This window comes from Heliangelus exortis, chromosome 13 (assembly GCF_036169615.1).
Source record: "Heliangelus exortis chromosome 13, bHelExo1.hap1, whole genome shotgun sequence".
NCBI lineage: Eukaryota > Metazoa > Chordata > Aves > Apodiformes > Trochilidae > Heliangelus > Heliangelus exortis.
Genome location: NC_092434.1, coordinates 1,981,635 through 2,002,602, shown reverse-complemented (window position 1 = coordinate 2,002,602; position 20,968 = coordinate 1,981,635). Strand labels below are relative to the sequence as shown.

Here is a 20,968-nt window from a genome sequence, read left to right as displayed (position 1 = left end):
ATAAACTACTTACAACCTCTTCATCCTTTCCCTCCTTTGTACACCTTGGTTCCTCCTCATCCTCACCCTTGCTGGGTCAGTTCTGCTGAACGTGACCCAAACTGCTGCTTCCCAGGCCACATAATTTGTGCTCTCTGCATCTGAAGCTGCAAAACTTGTGGGAAAAAGCAACATTTGTGGAGAGAAGGTAAACCTGCATTTTACAAAAGTACCTTCAACGTGCAAAGCCTGAAACACCTTATTTAGGGTTTTCAGAGAGGAAGAAGTGTTCTTCCTGTGTGTTCAGACAAAAAAATACTAGTAAGACAAGAAGTTACTAGTAAGACAAGAAGTTAGTTACTAATAAGACAAAGGATGCAGAAAAGCAAATGCCCAAGAGCAGCTAAACAGTTAGCAGAGCTTAAAACTCTTAGTAAGCAGAGTAGGAGCTTTAATTTGGAGCAGTATCATTTGTTACTTGCTATACAAATAAATCACAAGCAAGACCATTAGATGTATCTGAAATATATGTGAATATGCACATTCATGTGCAAAAAAAATGGCACACAGAGAGGGGCTGATTACTTTAAGACTTCAATGAATTACTTTATTTTTTTTTACATTAAAAAAATTACAACATAACAAGGGTTTGAAAAGCCAAGTAAACCTGATTTCACACACACACACACACACACACTTGCTAAGTCACAGGGTCCAACTGTTTGCAGTGATGTTTTCTGATTTTCATCAGGAGATTTTATTAAACATACACATTAAGAGCCTCATGACAAAGCCAGACACATTTCCCTCCCCCTCCCCCCCCCCCCTTCCCAATCTTTTTGATGTGCAACCAAACACACACAGATTCCTGTGGAACTTCCACCTTTCCCCTCAGCTACACGAGACGTAGTTTTGTTCATTTGACCACAATTTTATTGGATGTGTCCACCTAGAAACTCTCCAGTATTAACACATCATCTCCCCCCAAGCAAAGTGAAGATTATTACCTTGTATTGCACAGGTTTTGTTCGCAGGGCCAGAGATAAGAAATGGATCCCTCAGGAATTTCCCCCACTCAATGGTTTAGGACCTGATGAAGCTGGAATTAGGATGCCAGTTACAAAGAAATGGAGCAGCAGGTCACTGGAAAAAGGAAGTGTAGCTTCTGTAGCACATAAACTTGATAATGTAAGATTCTTCAGCATGTTGAGCTGCTTGAGGTGGGAGAGATCATCAGTGCTACTGGCAAAGCAAAAGCAAGAACAGGACAATTTTAAGGCAAGTCCCAGAACAGGGAGCTATTTACTTTCTAGGCACGATTTCAAGCTATGCATCAAGGCTCCTGCTTTATCCTTTATATTGTCAGTAATTTATAGAATAGATTAACAAGAATACAAAAAAATAGTCTAAATGTAAGTTTTAAAGAATTCACTTTTAGCTGAATTTTATTACTTGCAGGTTTATAAACATTTCTTAGCACTACTGTTGTTTGTCAGGCCTGCATAAAGCAGTTCTAGATCTATATTGCTTTCATTCCTTGAAAGTAATTTTGGTTGGAAAATGGTTAGATTCAAAAATAATTCCATCTATTGCAGATCTTTCTACATTTAAGTTCTCCTGTATTTGCCAAAGGCAACCTCCCTCATTCCTCTGATGTCTGTGTTTGAGGGATCACTAGATTAACAGCTTTCCTTCTGTGAAAAGCCCATCCAACAACCAAAAAAAAAAAAGGGGCAGGGCAAGACCTTACAAAGACAACTATTTTAAACTGATTCCAATCTGCAGTACATTCATTTTTATCTCAGACAGGAGGATATTTTCACTGGTCCCACTTACCCCTGCACAAAGGACCTGAGACAGTCCTTAAACACCTAAGCTCAAGATCCCCTAGAAGCAAAAAATTAAGAATTGGAGATGCATCTCTGAGGGCAGAATCTGGCCCAGAGCTGCCAGCTGAAAGGGTTGTTTACTGAAGATTTAGAGCCTACCTAAGTGCCAAATGGGATTAATACTGCCAAACACAAGACTTTTGTGAGCCTGGGAAGACATTTGGCAGGGGTGTAACAGTGCCTCTGATGTGTTAAGCTGTTGTGTGCACCAGTCCTTTGAATCACTTGCATATGAGGAATGTGTGCCTGAAGTGGGACACAAGAGTACAGCTCTGCTTATTAGGACAAGCTGCTATATAAATTAAAACTGAACAAACCACTATTCCCTGAAAACTGGATTTAGAAGGCTAGGTCTCATTTGAGATCAACTTTCACCAGAATGCTCCTCCTTATGATTGACAACTGCACCTAAGTATATATTTTTTTTTTTTATAAAAACACACAGGTAATTCCCCAAACATTTATCAAATAAAAAGGGTTTAACAAAAATGGGTAATTAATCTCATCAAATAAATTACAGTAGCATGACAACATTTGGCTTCTTTAGTGTGACCACGTGCTTTTTTCCTTTATTATCTTGCTGTTAAGACCATTACAGATCCAGTTCATGTCTCTGAAAGTTAATGAGATGTCTGTGACGATAAACGTATAAAACTCTGCTTGCTACAAGCAAATGTCTGAGATCAGTTTCACCTGGTCACAGATTATATGCAGACAGCCTTCTCTGGCCCCAAATAAATATTATATAGTATTCCTTGCAAGTTCCAGCATCATTAGACTCAAACAGAAAACTCAGGTCCTCCTTTCTTTGCTCGCAGCAGGAGTCGCCTGATCCGAAATCCTGCAAAAGGGTTGATCCAGAGGAGTGAAGGCTGACCCCCAAAAACTGATTTCATTCCTTCCCAACGTAGTCTCCTCTCCCACGTTGGCTTTTCACTCTTCAGTCTTTCAATCTCCTGTATACAAAAGACATGCAGTGATGCACTTGTAAATCTGCAGCTCAGTGAAGTCTGATAATTCCCAAAACTGACGCCTCTTCTGATTCTTTTAAGGTGTAAGAGGCTGAGATGAGGAGCTCCTTCTGGGAATTTATTTAGCAAGGAAGAAATAAGAATGGATGATGGAACCTCGTGGGTACAGGGAAGAAGTCTTAGAAGATAAGATGGGTACAAGAAGGCTGCTCTACCTCTACTTCTTCCCCACCTCAAACTAAAAGACAAAATGACCGAATCAGCTCACGTCAGAGCAAAGGATCTGCAGGCCATGTACACTAAAAATCCACTAATTAAACCAGAAAAAAAGGCTTCCAGGAAAAGTCTTGTACTGCAATTACTGAAAGAAGACTTACTCTCCCAAATGCAATACTTTGAACATTTTTTTTTTGGTATTTCCCACTAATCAAGGCTAAATATTTACCAATTGTTTTTTAAAGTTACAGAAGTACATTTCTGAAGAGCCTACCATGAGAAAATTCTGGACATTCACAAGATTCAAATTCCTTATGCTTCCAGTTAATTATCTGCTACAAAACATCCTCTCAAGGTTTATCACTGCAGAATTAAGGGCAAGGGAGCCAAAGGTCCAAACTATGGTTATATAATTATGATATATACATACATACATATCAGACCCTAATAAAGGGTATCAAAGTAGAGGAAAGAGTGAAGGGTTGATACAAGATAGCCAGTTTAAGTGTAAACCTGAGAAAAATTAACATTTCTCCTTACATGGATCAGGAGTTTGTGAAAGTAGAGAAGTGAAAGCCCAAACTGAAGTCAGAAGCTGGGAAATACCTCTCATTGAAAAGCTCATTACAAAATTAGTGTTGGAAAAGCAAATGATATTCTTACAACTTCCAACAATTTAAGTTCTTACAACTGGAGAAACTAAAACTGATGAGCTAATTCAGATCTAGGGTTTTTTCCCAAAATTAGAGCCTCTCCTCATGCAAATAAATCAATATCCCATCACATCTTCCTAGAATAATTGTTATAACAGAAGTTAAAAAGTAGAGTTGTTAAAAGCTGAGGTCTTTACCGTTTCATCATTGCATATTGAGTGGATTTGGGTGCCAAACATGACTGCAGTGAAAGTGAGAAACAGAAAACCTTCAAGGCACAAGAAGATCATCAGGATCACAGTTACAGGTGGGGAGAAGTCACTGCATTCTGTGAAAAAAAAATATGTACTTAAAAAAAAAAAATCTATAAAGTCTGTTCATACCAAGACATCCTGTCTTCAACAAGCAAATATCTGACATTTGAAACAAACACAATTACAGCAAACTTCTGATTTCTAGCAGTGCAGCACCTTCACTTGCTGCCCAAGGAAATAAAGAATTTTAAGGAATTAACACTTCTTGGCTTCCTATAAAGCACATGGTATTGTATCATTACAATCCTGCCTCAGTATTTCAAGGGTATAAAATAAATGTTTGCACGAGATTATTTAAGTACTGGGAACTGCACACATAAAGAGCAAAGGAACCTGAAGTTTCATGCATGATAAATATTGTAAAAACCATCACCAGTGTCAGCTCTGACTTGCTGGTTAATCCAGGTGCTCCATTTTGTTGTGATTGCTCTATTTTTTTTTTTAATTCACCACACAAAATGATCAGGTTCTGAGTTACACTTACAGTCACATCTCTGGAGATTCCCCAGTCAACTGAGTAATGAAATTATTATTTAATAGAGAAGAAATGGTATAGTATGTAGGAAGCAGAACATTTCAAGTACAAAAGGGATTAAGATTCCATTTAACAGAATCTTCAGCAAAAAACAGTCACATGGATGCCCCTGTTGCATCAGGTACCAAGAAGAAAATATGATCAACCATCTTCTGCCAAAAGCATGAGATCAGAAAGAGCTTTGGGACACTGGAGCACTAAGAATATTCCAAGTAAAAAGAGGGACATTTTAGAAAATTTTATTTTCTACAGGACCTCACTTTAAAAAGACTTTAGTCCTGGAATATTTCATCCATGGGGCTGAAAGAAGTGGAACACTATGAGCTTCTCTTAATATCTGCTGGATTGTGACAGTGAAAGTTAAGTATTTTCTTACCAGTCCACTGCCCTCGGACACAGGAGAAAAACTGGAACCCACAGAGAACGAGCGCATGAGCTGAAATTAGGGCTATGTACATCTGGAAAGAAGAGAAAGTGCTTACTTTTGACTGCTGCCAGGTAGCAAACCAGACATTCCATTCAGCCAAGCCCTCACCACTGCACACCCCTTTCCCATTCCTCTTTTTAATGCAATACAAGGATGTAAAACCAAATTCTAATTAAGTTTGAGTCTAAAAACGTGGGCAGCGATGGAAGCCTAAGGATTAGCTCCCTAAATCATAGAACCATTTTACTAATTGTTACTACACAGCAAAATTAAACCAGTTTAAAATAACAGCACTTTAAAGATAATGAGAGGGACTAAAAGTGCCTTCCTGCTTGGAGAGTATTTGCACAGAAGGAAAAAATCCACCAACACAGAGCAATTTCACCCTTAAGCCATTACTTACTACTAAGCATAATCAAAATTTTTATAATCAGTGGAGATCCATACTGAGCTCAAGCTGCTGTTGAGCTTCACTTACCGTAAACAGAACAAAAAACCTCTGATTTTTCTCCCCCACACAATTATTCACCCAGGGGCAGTGGTGATCCATCTTCCGAATACATCGTTTGCAAATACTGAAGGAAAAGAAAAGAAAGGAGATTTCTGTTGAGAAAGAAAACTTTGCATTTTCATGTAGAAAAAAAGGGTATCCAATGGCCATAAGATGATGTGCTGAAAACTTTCTTGACACACACTGAACAGTGATTTTTTTTTTTTTTTTTTGCATTTTTTAAAAGCTATTTGCTTGCTCACAACTCAGCTTTTGGTTGTTAAAAAAATGTGTATGTAAGATATTCTTCATAGAAGCAAAACAGTATTAATATGAGAACCACTGCATATCCAAACACAATCAAGAAAATCCTGTAATGCTTTAGACACTCATGGCACTGAATGTGCAAAGCTTTAGTTTAATTCAATATTTAAAAAAAAACAAACCTCCCTTCTGGAGAAGTTTTAGACAAATCAATTATTTCATATTAACAGATTTCAGGTTGTAAAATTAGTTTGTGAATAAGAAAACAAAAAAAGAAAAAAAAAAGAGAAAGAAATTAATGTCTTCAAGAGAGAAATTGTTACTGTAAGGGTTTCAATTGGCCACACAATTCTGTACCCATGCAATCAAAATCACAATTAAAGAACAGCTTCCAAGGTCACATCTCACTTCCTCAATATAGAACAAAAATATTTAAACTATAATCAGGACACACTCCTTGCCTGCTTGTTAATGAATATTTAAACACTACTGTTCTTTACTAGTTCTGCACCTAACTTAGTTTTTTGCACAGTTTTCAGTCAAAATTATTGCCAGAAAAATCAAATATTTCCATAATCCCATTTTGTAAGCACTAGGCCTTACAGCATCAGAAGGTTCAGTTCTCTTATATTCAGGTCCAATTGCAGCCAAACCCATAAAGGTTCCACAAGAGAAACAGAACAGTTGCAACATATGCTGAAGTCCTTCCATAAACCAATAACTCAAGTATTCATACTTGGTACTTCATCTTCCTAGCTCAGTACTTAGGATAACCATCCACTCAGAGGGTTTCAGATTTTCCTCCAGAACAGCTGAAATATCAAGTGTTCTCATTTCTTCAGTTACAAAACCAAATAAGCCTAAAAAATGCAGGCCCTATTATTCAACCCCCTTTGTAATGCATGCTTGTCTATGTATGGTACCTATGAGTGCTGCAGTGACAAGGCATGAGGCAAAGCCAGATGATTGTCACTAGAGAGAAGAACAGGGTGTGTGTGGGGAGGGAAAAAAAAAATAAAAATCAGTGCTCTGAGGCATAAAATAACTTTTAAATCACTGCATGTGCCTGATGATAAGGTAATTCAGCAGGAGGCAGAACATACTCCCTCTGCAGTTTGTAGGACAGAATCCCACACTCCTCATTGCTCCTCTGAAGCTCCCTTTGCTCTGAGTTATTATAACCCAGCCCCTACATTCCCACTGCATCTGGTTTTCTGGACATTAGAGACTATTAATCCTCTGCTGCAAATTACTTTTTAAACAGTGTCAGTTACACCTGAAAATCCCAACACCATAACTAAACACTACACCCATTCTCCAGGGCAGAAGAAACAGGGCTCATTCAAGGGAAGGCATTCAGAAGGCTCTCCAAAAGGTTTTCATTTCACAGCCTGCTGCCTGTAAATTCAGCTTATATACACTTTCACTCTAAAAAGAATATTAATGTGAAGTACTGAGTGCAATCCCATTGAGGCTCAATCAAGCCAAACACTGGAGGCTGGAGGTGAGCAGGACTCATTTTTTTTCTCATTCAGTATTTCTCACAAGCCCCCACAGACCTCTTCAAGACATCAAATGTCTGGAACTCTGCTTTCATTTCTCATTTCACACCAGAACTCAACCAACACTTCCAGCCAACAAACTCAGAGCAATGCTCAGACACTGGTTCTGCCTTCTTCCTACCCCCATCACTTGAATTCTACTCCTTGCTCTGTCCAAGCACAGATGTTATTGCAGCAAGAATTTGGGAAGTTCACTCCATCAGCTGGGATGTTTCACTGTGCACGAAGACTCACACCTTACACAAGAAGAAGGAGCAATATGATAGTGAGAAGGAGCAGCAATGGAAAGGTCTTCTCCAGGTTGGAATTGCTGCAGACTGCACTCAAGCAAAACTGCAGGTGGAATTAGTTTTCAGCATCTAAGCTAACATTCAGAAAGACACAGCTAATGGCTGAAGATAAATTGGTCTGGATAAGAGGAACTGACAGGGAGATTGATGCAAACATCTCAGCCACCTGATTCTGAATAATAGTTCCCCACAAATAAACACAGGCAGTTGGAAGAGGCTAGAAATAATGACAGCTGTGCTCTCCCAGTGAAAGAGAAATAGCATTTACTCAGGATAAGCCTCTTCCTTATGCTGAAAATGTTAACTGCTTAGTAAAATCTCAGTTTAATCTATTTCACTGAGGCTGGATATTTAGCTGTAATTTCTTGTTCTTTTTCCCATCACTTAACATGTATTATGAAAGTCTTTTTCTTCCTTAAAGAACTTCTGCTGCAGTGTTGCACAACAATTTTCATAACTCCATCCTAAGAGTCTCTTCTGTTAATAATTTACTGCTCAAAGCATGCACTGCAGCTTTGAGTGGAAGTATTTCCCAACAGGAACCAACTTCAATTTCCATTTTCAAGTCTCTTCTATCAGCAAATTGCCACTTTGACTATCTGGGACTTGACCACCCCTTTAATGTCCTTGGAGTGGGTTTGTAAGCCAAAAAAAAGTAGCAGTATAATCAAACAAACCTTTTTTTCTCTTTGGTAAACTTTTGCAGTGCTAAATTTATGGCAAAGAATCAGATTCTGCTAAGTGGTCAATGCAGTGTGTGCTCAGCACTCAAAAATTTATAAAACCCCCTCTGTTTAACTTAAGTTGAACAGCATGTACTGGATGAGTAACAAAGACAAGTAAACCATATATCCAACTGCTGATAAAACCCTGGCAGCAGGCTTAAAAAAAGGACAGCACAGAGACTTTCAGGCCCTGGCTTTCAAATTCCCTTGTGTAGAATATCTCACTGTGTGTCTCACAAAGGCAGAGAAAAGTAAAACAACTCCCAAGGGATGCTAAAAAGCCATGTCCTTGAACCAGTGGTTAGTGAAAACAAACCTGCTGGAAGTATCACAGATTTCCTTCATTGTAGACCATATACACCCTTGCTCTGCTTCAACAATAAACATCACTCAAATTCTTCTTATAAACAATGTCTTTGAAGTCCCTACTTAGCTTATTTCTGTTCTTCTCATGTAGAGTTCAACATGTCTTCGTTTAGGGCTACTTCCAAATTAGTAAATCCCATCAGGATAGGATGTGGGAAACACTTGACAAAAATACCTGCAAAGCTTCTATTGAAGTCAGCCTAAATCTGAGATGCAAATAATTTTTCAGAGCTCCATCCTCCAGCCAGCAGCAGCTCTGAGGTGTCCCTTTACCACAAACTCAATGCCAGGACAACTGAACAGACTGCACAAAGCTGTTCTGGCTCCCCAGAGAGGAGCAGTTTCTATTCTGCCACACAAAAGCAGCTGCACTGCTTCCACCCCCAGCCCCTCTGAGCCAAGCCCTCCAGCTGTGCTCATCTAACACTCTACCAGAGCTAAAAAAGCCAGCCAGGACCCAAAGCTCTGCACCTGAAGGCAGCTCTGCTACCTGCATCTGTGCAAAAGCTGCCCTACACCACAGCTGAACTCCAAGATCATTTTATTCTTGACTATTTATACATGAAATTTTTTCCCTTCCCACTCCAGACACAAAAACCCACTCACATCTGAGTGAAGAACAAGATTTCAGTGCCAAGGCAGAGTGTTTATAATGGAAATAGCTTCTCAGCCATAACTCTCACACAGACAAGTGACACACTCTGAGACATTTCATTTAGAAACCACCAATTTAAAGAATAATTTGAGTCCTGACAAGACTTCACCCTGTTCTTTTGATGGGCACTAACCCAGAGCCTTAAATTTAATATGCCACACAATTCAAGACACATCTCTCCTCACACCTAGAGACAACCACCAAAAACATTTACATATTTATGTAAGTCTTAATTATACAGGCATACCTATTTTCAACTCTTGCACAGTAAACATAACAAACCCATAGTGCCTGAAAACTCAGGAGATTGAGAATTAAAAACTTGATATATTTACTAACTTTTCCATAGCACATTTAGTTCCAATTATCAGCACTTCTGTCCTTGTTAAAATTAATCTTCAATAAGCAGAAGTGCACTTAACCAATTATGCATACAGCCTTGGGAAATAATCTGCCAATCCACATTTAAGTTCAAATGACACACTACAAAGATAAATTGACATGAATTAAAGTGGTAGTTTGGAACTAATATCTATCTTCTTAATTTAAGGCTGCAGGGGTCATTTCTTAAATCAGCTGATACCAGAAATTTCCTGTCAGAAATTCTTCTCTTTGCCCTGCATTATCTACAGTAAAATAATTACAGTGATGCACAGGAAAAAATATCCACAGCTCAAAGAACATTTAAGACACCACATTATGATTATGTTTTTAAAAATTCAAGTCTTTTGCTTCTTTCCCCTCATCCACACTCATTTTGGGGCAGAGCATACTGTATTTAAAAATTACTCTGCCATGTATGAATTTGAATCTTTGAGACCAAAAGAAACAGTGGGGAGAAAAACAACACAAATATCAGGAACCTTATTCCAAAATTCAATATTGCACAACTGCTTTAAAAAAAAACCCTGGCATACCTGCAATGGTGTGCACGTTCAGGTTTGATACTACAGCACTTGGGACATTTGTAGATCACTTCTCCTGGCTTCAGTTGCAAATTATCCATGTATTCTTTAGTGGCATTTCCTTTGGGTACAGCTCCCTGAAATAATTTCAATTAAAAAAAAAAAAAAAAAGAAAGAAAAAGCTGCTTAAATGGTGTGAGAGCATTTAAAAATGCATTTTGTAGATGTTGTACCAGTAATATCAGGATAATTGCTGAAATAAGCTCATTTATTCAAAGCCAGTCCATCATAAGCCAGAATCATTTCCAAATGAATAAATTACCTCTGCTTGACCTTAAATGCAATTTCACTTAAGCAAGACCCATCTGTGGCCAAGTTTTAGCATAGTCCTGATAGAATCTACTGCCAGTAGCACACAGAAAACGGGGAGGAAACATGTTTTTACATGCAAATACAAGCACTGCAGGTACAATATTTGCTGAGAAATCACTCTGAACAAGCACTACCAAGAGATGAGCTTTCTTACAGCAGCTTGTGTTGATGGGGATGTTTAATTATTAGGCCAAGCCATCCACAAAAAATACATCAGCAACAACTGTTATTTCAACTCCCTGAATCCAAGGTTTAGCCACCTGCACCCCCCAATTTTCTCAGAAACAAGAGAGTTTGCCTCTTTTTGCATGAATTTTTGCAGGCTCAGACACTGAACCACTGCTGTTTTTTTTATTCTACATCTGGCACTCAGCTACTGGGAGAGCTGGTGGAGCTACATGGAAAACAGTTGAAGGAATTTATCCTGTAGAAAATGAACCCATCAGAAAAAGAAATGATTTTTTGGTGATTAGTTCTCTGAGCTGTTCACCACAGAGCTGCCTTCAAGACAACAGGGAAGATGATGAATGGATAGGAACAGTAGCCAGGATTGCTTCTTCCAGTAAAATATTAATCCAGAGCCTCCCAAAATCAGAATCCACTTTGGGATTAGTAAAAAGAAAACAATGGAAGGTACCATTGTCACCTTGCTTGTTTATGGAGCTAAAAGCTTGTCTGTGACAGGAAGAAATTGTGAAATAAACCAGGATGTGTAATGAAAGTGCAGTGGTCTTTCTGTATCAGCTCCTCCAGCCCAGCACTTGTTTCACACAGGGACAGCATTCACCAGCTCAGTCTGTAATTATTTCTCATTCAGAAAGACCCCACTGGCAACATCATCACTTTCCACAGACACCTTCAGGTAAAGAAGTTTTTGGGACAGAACTAAGAAACCAGCAGACACTTCAGGTTCAAGTGCAAAACATTTATCCCCTTAGGCAGGAAGATTATGTTGCCTATGGCCTGGAATAACAATCTTGAGTTTGAATTGCCTGAGAAAGAGCCCAAGTTCTGCCCCAGATGAGCTCTCTGGTGAAGTGGTGCTTCAAACTGGAGCCAGATGGCCTTTGCTGGAGTACTGAGAGTTTCTGAAACACTCCTGTTGTATTGCTGAAGTGTTCTTTGCAAGATGAAAATTCTCAACGTTAATACTTAGGTGTAAACACTGTGAATTACCTCAGAGAGCTCCTAAAGCACAAATTCATCTTGTTTCAGTTAAATTTGTGCTTACAAAACACATCTCACATTCACCTATTCACCTGCCACTGAAGGCAGCAACCTCAGGCCATGCTATTAGCATTTTGCTGGTAAAAATTTGCTCTATTTCAAAAATATCTTTCATAGTCTCAGATGTTCACCAGTTCCTTTCAGTAAAAGATAAACCCTATTTTTATAATTATAGAGATAAATTTAGTTCACATATGTTTGCAGGCAGATTATTCCTTTTTCCTTCAACCTTAGTTTCTATCACAGAGTTTTATCGTCCTTTCTGGGAGTCACCAGGAAAGGAGTGGAAGAAAAAAGGTAGCAGTTAATTCCAATTCCTATCATGTTTTATCCATAATGAACAAAATTGGTCTAGAAAGACCCACAGTTTTTCCAGGACATATTTTTAATGCAATCTATTCTTAAACCACAAACTTTCTTAGCTGTCACAGTCTGTAGAAGTTGCAACATTTCACCATTGGGTGTGGGCTCAACAGTAAATCAAAGACCTAGCAAACCATTAACTAGAACACCCTGCTGTGTTTTTCAAACACTCCCAGAACTTCTACATCCACAGTTGAGCATCTCAAAGACCTGGAGAAAACAGATGTTTTCCCCCTCACCCTCTCTCCTCTGATTTATTCCCTAAAAAGAATACTAGCTTTTAATATGAAATAAATAATCTGATCTCTTGCACTCTTGAAGAAAAAAAGTCCCAAGAAATGTGCATTTCCAGGACCTCTTATGTGGGTTCAACTTAAATCTCCCTTCCCACTGACTCCAAATACCCAAACACAGTAAAGTGTGAATCATGTAGCACAGCAGTTCTTACTTTATGCCAATATGTGACTGAGGTTTTTCAGCATGTCCACCTCTAAAAGCTCTTTTGTGTGCCATAAATGGAAGACACATTTCAAATGGGTGACCAGGATGAAGCTACAACTTCTTAGGAAGTTTTGAATATATGGCAAAAAAAATAAGAGAAATTAGGACAAAAAAGACCAAAGCTTTATTACCTTCTTCAGAACCTGAGTTGATGTTTCACAAATAAACTATATTTCTCATTAACCCCCCCTTCTAAATTAATTTTATACCTTATAATTTTATATGTTTTTTATATAATTTTATATGTTAATTTTATACCCCTCTTATAAATTAATTTTACTGCCTGCTCCTAAAGTCAAAACTTATTTATGGTTTCATTGGCACAACAACAAGAAAAATACAGACACCACTGCTTCAAATTGAGAGTTCTGCATCCAACACCTTTTCCTAGCAGGAGGAGACTGACTACACTTCTCCCAGTTTCTCAGCAGACCACGTGCTACACGAGAGAAGAATCCAACATCAAGGAACATTCCCATACTTACTGGATCAGTGAGCATAGTTCTCAGATGTGATGACAAAGCCAGCACTGCCAAGCAGTTAAAGAGAACCCCGTTGATCACAGAGTACCAAAAGTCTTTGGAAGGCAGCAACATGACAAAAGTTACTACAAAGTCTGCATAGACAACCAGCAGCCATGTCATTATGGCACAGACCATGCCACAGCCATCCCGGATGAACCAAACCCTCTCTGCCATGTCAGCCTCTGAGGAAGAGGAATCGTAGCTGTCATTTTCAGCAAGAAGTGGGTGGTGCTCAACATCCCGGAACCTGTGCCCTGATGACTGCATGGTTTTCTGGCCTCACCCTGCAGGAAACAAAGGGATCACTGTAAGGCATGAGTTCACTGGAAATACAGGTGGTTTGGGGGTTTTATTTCTGTGTGATAAAACATATTCAGGTTCAAAACACATTTCTAAGATTTTTTTTTTTTTGGTTCGTTTACCAAAACCTCGAAATTTTTTGGCTGTGTAAAGACAAAACATTTCTGTAAGCAAAAGATACTCATTTACAAAGTTTCATCCACAATTCTGTAAGACATTTACTGGGTTTTAGAATCTTTTAAGTTTTTTTGTAATCATGCAACTTTAATGCTTGGCAAAGGGGTTTTAAAATGGTTTAATTTCCATCTTGCTGTGCCTGTAAACTATTACTGCCCTTTTGTTAACGATGCAATCTCTTTCTTTTATCTTAAATGGCAAAATCTTCATTAAATTACAGCTCATGTTTCTCAAAAACCAGCAAATTATGTCACCAGACTGTTGACTTTTCACATTGCTCCAGCAACCTAGCAAAGAGCAGGAAGAAAAAAACAGGCTGGAAATAAAGCTGTTCTACTACATTGGTCAAAACAACAGAGTAAGTTAAAAAACTGCTAAATTTGTTGACAGAAGTGATATTGTGTTGAAAAAACCCACAAACCTGTTTCAAAGATAAATTGAAAAACTTACAAAATGGTTTCATATCAGACCAATCTTAAAGGGAAAAAAAAAAAACCCTGTTAAATTAGCATGGCAATGGATTACATGAATCAGATATTCAAAGAACACATTAATTAATTTAATTTCATGAACACTCTTTTAGGGCTTTGTTGTTGTTCCCATGTAGAACACAAACAAGACTTGAAGCCTTAATAGTTTTCATAAAACCAGAATAATTTTCCAGACATCTCTAAAAAGAAAAGACAGCAAATGGCAGAGCTGAAGTGCTATCAACAAACAGGAGACAAATTAAAGCTTAAACACTGTGCATTAAGAAGAGCCTGCTACTTCTGAAGTATTCTGTGTTCTAAAAATCATATTGATTCATGCTATTAAAGGCCATGTCTGAGATAACCTTGAAAGCATTATATTGATTGATGACAGGCAGGCAGAAGTCTCTGCTTTTTTCCCCTTATTAATGGCAGCCTACATGTGACTGGGAGGAATTAGGGCACTTGAGTTTACATCCTGAGACCCTGAGCACAGCATCACTTTGTTAGTTTAAAATGCTCCAAGTGACCATTATTAGGTAAAGAGACTCATACAGAGAGTTTCCAGATTTTTATGTATTTTTAAATCCTTTAAAAAAAACCTCTCAGTCCTATCTACCAAGAATCAATCCAGATAAATGTATTCTGCCCACTAAATCTTTCTAAATCTTATGTGTTAATGAGAGAACCAGGCAGGAATAATCCAAGAGATTAGAAATAAAAACAAGTGTAGGGAGATTTCAGTGTAAAAATTCCAGGGAATTTCACACAAGTCACTGTTCTTTACCAGAATGTGGCTATTAAGCTATGGGTGAGGGTAGCCACACACACTAGAGAAAAAAAAACTTAGAAAATAATAAACCTCTCCTGAAAGCAATTCAAACTTAATCTGAATAACTAAAGGCTTTCTCTTTTTGACTGCTTGAAGTTATTGTAGTGTTTCTGAAAATTTAGTTAAAATTACAACCTATGCCTATTAAATTCAATAGTATTTTGTGGGCATCAACCATTCACTGTGGTCAAGGCTTGTAAAAAAAAAAAAATGAAGCTTCATGAAGCCTACACAGCAGCTGGAACATGAAGATAACCTAACAAATCAGCTATTATCTCACCAAAAATAGGCACATAAAATTGTAAAGACATGTTGTCTTGCTTTTTTTCTCTCTTTTTAGAAACCCCACTCCCTCAAGACCTGCTGCTTTGCAGTTGTTTTGATTTGTTTGAGAGGACTGAATGAACCAAAAACAACCTCCCAATTCTGAAGCTTCCTCCAGAACACAAATTTGGAATTCCAGCCATCTAAGGTACAGTATCTCAGAAGAAAAATATGCAATTATTTTTCAGCCAAGGGAGGTTTTCAACTGCTCAAATCAACAAGTTACCTTAAACCAGAACAGGCATCAAGACTCTGAAAAACAAAATAAATCAGTATTTGTGTATATCACAAACTTGATTTTTAGATGAATTCTACAAGCAACTCCTTTATAATACACATGAAAGGGCATAATATTACAGTTTTCATTTTGGTTAATTGTATTAGAGATAACTAAGAAACCTGTTAGCACAACAGGGAAAAACTCACATACCTCACAAATATTGTGTTTGTTATTCTGACATCATGTCCCTCCTTTGGGCTATCCTGGGCTATTCACATAGTCATATCTGATGTAATCTGAAAAGATACCATCAGCAAATTGTACTTTTACTTCATCAGGAAAATAGTGTTAAGCACAAGTAATATACATGGATAGAAGTACTATGAAATAAACTTTATGTACCTAGAGCAAACAAGGTTCTGACCAAAAGGAAAAAAGTTTTAGATTAAGCCAAAGAACAACCCAAAAAACTCTAAACAGTGCTTCAAGTGGCATTATACCTGTCTTGATCACTTTTTTTTTAAGTTGGATATACAGATTTTAGCATTACACACTAATTAATCTGAAGATCTATTTGTCCTTTTTGCCACTCCTGTATGACTAAGAGAGAAGAATATAAAAAGAATAATAAAGTTATTTTATTGCTTTCAGAGCTTAGAGCAAGGTTTTTGGTACCAGGTTATTAACAGCAAGTATGCAGTCTTAATATTGTTTTTATAATTGTAAGATGACATAGGAAAAAAATTGGTTTCACTGCAATTATTAGACCAAGCTATGACAAATTTAAATTAAAGAAGCTACTTCTCCCAGAATCTGTACATAAAAGAAAATGGCTCACAACTATGCCAAAGAGAATATACACTTAAAGTCCTCCTTGCTAGAAATTCAACCATAGAAGTAAATAATGACTATCTGATATGACACATATAGCCATTTCCTTTGAATGGAAAGCTTCTGAAACCAGCTTGTTATTAAAAAATTCCAAATGCAAGCCTGCTGATGGGGTTATTCAGTATAAATCTTCACATTTTCCCAGTTCAAGGAGAATTACACCAATGCAGACTCCCCCTGAAACTGAGAAGGCTCATTTCTTATTTAAATGATCTCCTATAATCTACTGCAAGCCTAAAAGGTAATGCAATGCTTATTATGCACATGTAATTGCATGAAGCTCCTGATTGCCTTCTGTTTTCCTTTCTAAATAAGCTTTTATACTTTTGTTAAACAAGTTTTCACAATATTGTGAAATTCATAATCATTAAGTTGTCATGGGTATGGCATTTTGTAGAAACTAAGTAGAAACAACACAAAAAGAAGCCAGGTTGTGCATATCACAGTAATTTGCAGTGTCACCCACCCATTCTCTGAGTTGAAGATGACAAGCAAGAGAACAGACAGGCTCAGCTTCTGCAGGTGAAATATTCAAGACAGCGATCATTTGAAATTGTCAGCAGAGAATTAAGTGACAAGGCAGAGCCATGATTTGGTCAGGCAGTTCCCTAATCCTACGTCCAGCTGTGCAAAACTTCAGTGTTCACTGCAGCCTCATCAGTTTCTGGTTTACATGGAAGTGCCACCCCAGTGCAGCTTTTGTGACAATTGCAGGTTTAGTCATTTTCATGTAATTTTTTCCTCCCTTGCTCCTGGAGGTTCTACTCCTCTCTAGCTGCCTACACCATTACCCCCCTGCCTTGGTCCCCTTCAAGGCAAAGAGGATAAGTGTTAGAAAACCCACTTAGGTTTTATGAAGAGCTGAGCATCCCCACTGAGATGCTCACAGCTTTCCTCTAGCCTGTTAATTTATTTCCTTCAATGTGTGTCCTAACCAAATTTACATTTACACTCAGTCTTTGTTGTACACAAAGCACAAACCAGCAGGACAAAGCAGGACATTTCAACCTCTATATGCCACACAACAGGTTTTAACTTGAACTTTTAAAAGTCTTTGCCTAGCATTATAAGATAACACTAAATTATTCAATGTTTCATGCCAAATGTCATCTGTTTGCAGGGGTGGTTATTAAACCCAAACTGATGCAATTCCACTCTTAAATGTTATTTGAAATGCTCAGGGTGAATGAATGTATCATCTGACCTGCACCTTGCTGCTCATGAAACACAGGCCCAAAATATAGATATATTACTGTGATAAGAAAAATGAAATAAGTTATATTAGAAACTCATGATCATTAAAAGAAGGTTTTGTAAAATGACTGTGCCAGACATATTTCTGCTTTTCTAGGGAGGCTAAAAAAGATCCACAGCAATAGTAAATCTTCTCTAAGTTTACTGGAAGAAGGTTACCAAGGGCATTAGGAAGATTAATGATAGAGTACAACTACTGTATCATGAGGCTCCTGTGCTGTCAATTAAATAAAAAAGGGCATTCCAGGGTTAATCACAGCCCTTTTCCCTTCTAGTTTTTTGAGGAAGATAAAAATCTACACATAGGTAAAAAACTGTCAAAACCTAAATCTTTTTTTGGGGTGGCTTTTTCTTCCAATCTGTATTTCAGTTACAACACAGTAAAGAGAATGCTCTTATTTCAACATTTCTGATTATTTCTGAGAAGCCAATACTTGCAGGGACACTAAAAGATCCTGACCATTAGAATAACAATCCTGCAGTTTTAAAATACAACGGATTTAAGTCCTACCTAGAAAGCACAGTGTTGATGGGAAATCAAAATCACACAACTGTAGTCTCCTTACAAGGTTACAGCATAAACATTAACTTCAATAACTGCAAATATTCAGAGTAAAACAGATGGCCACACCTACTACAGCATCCAATGCCATGAGCAATTTAGACCACTCAATGCTGACAGATAAATATCAATCAGATCATATCTAGATGTAATCATGCCTGATACTTTTTATTAGATACATGCAATTCAAACTGCAAAGCCATTTAAGAAGTGAAGTGAGGTTTGTTTCAACTTCTCAGGGACTGATCTAGCAAGCAAATAAAACCACTGCAATGATTACAGCAACCAGCAACTGCACTGGGACAGACACAGTGGACACAACTCTGGAAAAGAGCAGCTGAAACAGCTTGTGGTAGAAAACCATGAAACAACCCCAGTGTTGCTATCAGCTTATTCCCAAATCTGTCCCATACCCTCAGTGACATAGCTCATCCTTACTCGAAATCCTGACTGCTTCTGCTTTAACTCCATCTATTTTGTACCATATTTCTCTTGTTTATGCCTCAAAGCCCTTTTTTTTTTTTTTTCTGAGCCATCTTGGCTTTAATCCAGGCACACACTGACACTTAACAGTGGAAACATAAATAATGTGATGCTGTTTATATACAAACACCTGGCAACAAATTCAAGATGTGATCTTCAGTGAGTACAGATTTAACACAGTGAAGGTTTAAGCTATTGTAATGATTCCTCTTCCACCATTCTCTTATTAAACAAGTGCCAGGCCACAGGGGAAGACTGGAATTGTTTTTCTGCTCCAAAACGAGGATGTTTCTTCTAAATAACCTCAGAAAAAGTGTATATAGCAGTACTTAGGCATGAGTGACTTACTGGGTACTTAAATTAATTATGTCTTTTTGCCAGTAGCATCCTTATAAACATCCTCAAAACCAAGCAATGAGAATTCAGAGTAAAGCAAGTTATGCAAAAAAAAACAATAAAACCAATGCATGTCTTCAGAAAACATATTTATAGAAAATATTAAAGAGGTTTGCTATCAGTAATAAACCAAACAGATTCATGTTCCATAAGCAGAAAAATAACATCCAAGATGTTCAGCAAGGTTACCTCTTTTGATAACATTTTTTTCTTTCCCCCCACAGATGTGGAAATCAAAGAAAAAAGTATTTCTGGTGCCAAGAGAAGACGAACATTGTCACTGAGCTGCAGCAGCAAGGACAGAACACTTCTGCATTAAAGAATAACCTTTACTTGGGAGAAGGACAATCCATGGCTGGGCTTTGTACCTTCCCTCTTCTGGAACAGGGCCACAGACTCAAATTCAGATTAGACTCCAGAAAGACAGATGCTTAAATAAGTATCACCACTGTTAATGTGGAGACAAAGCTTTATTCCTTTGCCAGTGGCAACTGGATGATTAATATTCTACTTCAGAGTATAATCTCTGAATTCTAATTTCTGCATTCATTAATATAAGACATCTCCTCACACTTGAAATTTTCAGTATTGATTAAAAGAGTGTTAAAGCCTTTGTTTCAATGGTTCCTCATATCAGACACACATAAAGTCTCACATTTCCTCTCTATTTTTCATCTTCAGCCCTTTGGCTGCTACAGAATTCTATCAAGTTAGTTTCCTTCTAAGTTCAATGTCTTAATAAAAGGCATAAAAAAGAAATCCATCTGGCTTATATGACACATAATATACTACATTACAGCAAAACCAAGGAAGTTTTAGAGAGATTAAAACTATTATCAATGTCTTTTAACCACAAATTTCTTTCAGCTATTTAACTCTAATCTAAACCCGACATAATTTTACATCTACTAATGAAGCAGCACAGCTCTGCTTTATCTGTAAATTTTCAAAGACTGAGAGCAGCCACTTCAAAAGATCTAATTTAAATCTCTTAATGTGAAGTCACAGTGACTTCAACCCAATTATGTCTCCAGCAAAGCGAGCAGCTACATCACTGCCATCCAGCATCCCAATACTATTGTACAACCGTGAAACACCCAAAGACTCCCCAATCCTTTGGGTTTGTTTTTTTGTTTTTGTTTTTTTTTTTTTTTAATGGCACAGCTCAGATAGGTGAGCTCGCTGTTCAGAGCGTGAACTATCTGCATTCCCACCTCCCTCCTGAAAATAAGGAAAACCAGCAGCACACAAATCAGAAAAACTCCCCAGAGTGAGTGTTGGGGCGTTATTGGAAAGCGGTTCCAGTTCCCTCCCCTCTCAGCTCCCCACAGCAGCTGAGACACGCAGCTGTGCTGCTGACAAATGACTTTTAAATTTTTTATTATTTTTTTTTCAAATAAACAAGCCATTAGCGCAGCCAAGACCTAAAGAAAAAAAAAAAAAAAAGCCCACTACGAACCGACACCCAACACCCACCAGGGAGGAGGCTGCTAGGGAGTCCCCCCCTCATCCTCAGGCTGCTCCCCGCTCCCTTCCCTCAGGACACCGCTCTCCTGCCCTACAGGGCCGGGGAAGAGTGGCAGGAAAGGCGGGGGGTGGCGGGGCCCGGCAGCGGGCAGGCTGAGGGAGAACCGGCTCCGGGAAGGGGATGGATTTACCTGAGCGGCGGCAGCGGCCCCGCTGCCCTCACAGCTGCGGCTGGAGCCGTGCCGGCGGCGCGGTGGGGCGAGCCGGGGCCGAGCCCCCGCCGCTGGACCACCGGGGCCGCCACCGTGCCCGTGGCCGAGAGCTCCGCGGAGCCGAGGACACCCGGAAACGGGAAGGACAGCGC

At 38.4% G+C, this 20,968-nt stretch overlaps 1 protein-coding gene across 1 annotated transcript; it reads right to left on the bottom strand.

Moving 5' to 3' along the window:
- Nucleotides 1–560: 560 nt before the first annotated feature.
- Nucleotides 561–20,968, bottom strand: ZDHHC7 (zinc finger DHHC-type palmitoyltransferase 7). The gene is made up of 8 exons (XM_071756573.1): nucleotides 20,796–20,968; nucleotides 15,762–15,847; nucleotides 13,190–13,512; nucleotides 10,254–10,378; nucleotides 5,463–5,559; nucleotides 4,934–5,015; nucleotides 3,906–4,036; nucleotides 561–2,824 (listed from the first exon to the last, which is right to left on the bottom strand). Exons 3-8 carry the CDS (start codon nucleotides 13,493–13,495, stop codon nucleotides 2,648–2,650), a joined length of 918 nt encoding a protein of 305 aa, XP_071612674.1. The 5' UTR covers nucleotides 13,496–13,512; nucleotides 15,762–15,847; nucleotides 20,796–20,968; the 3' UTR covers nucleotides 561–2,647.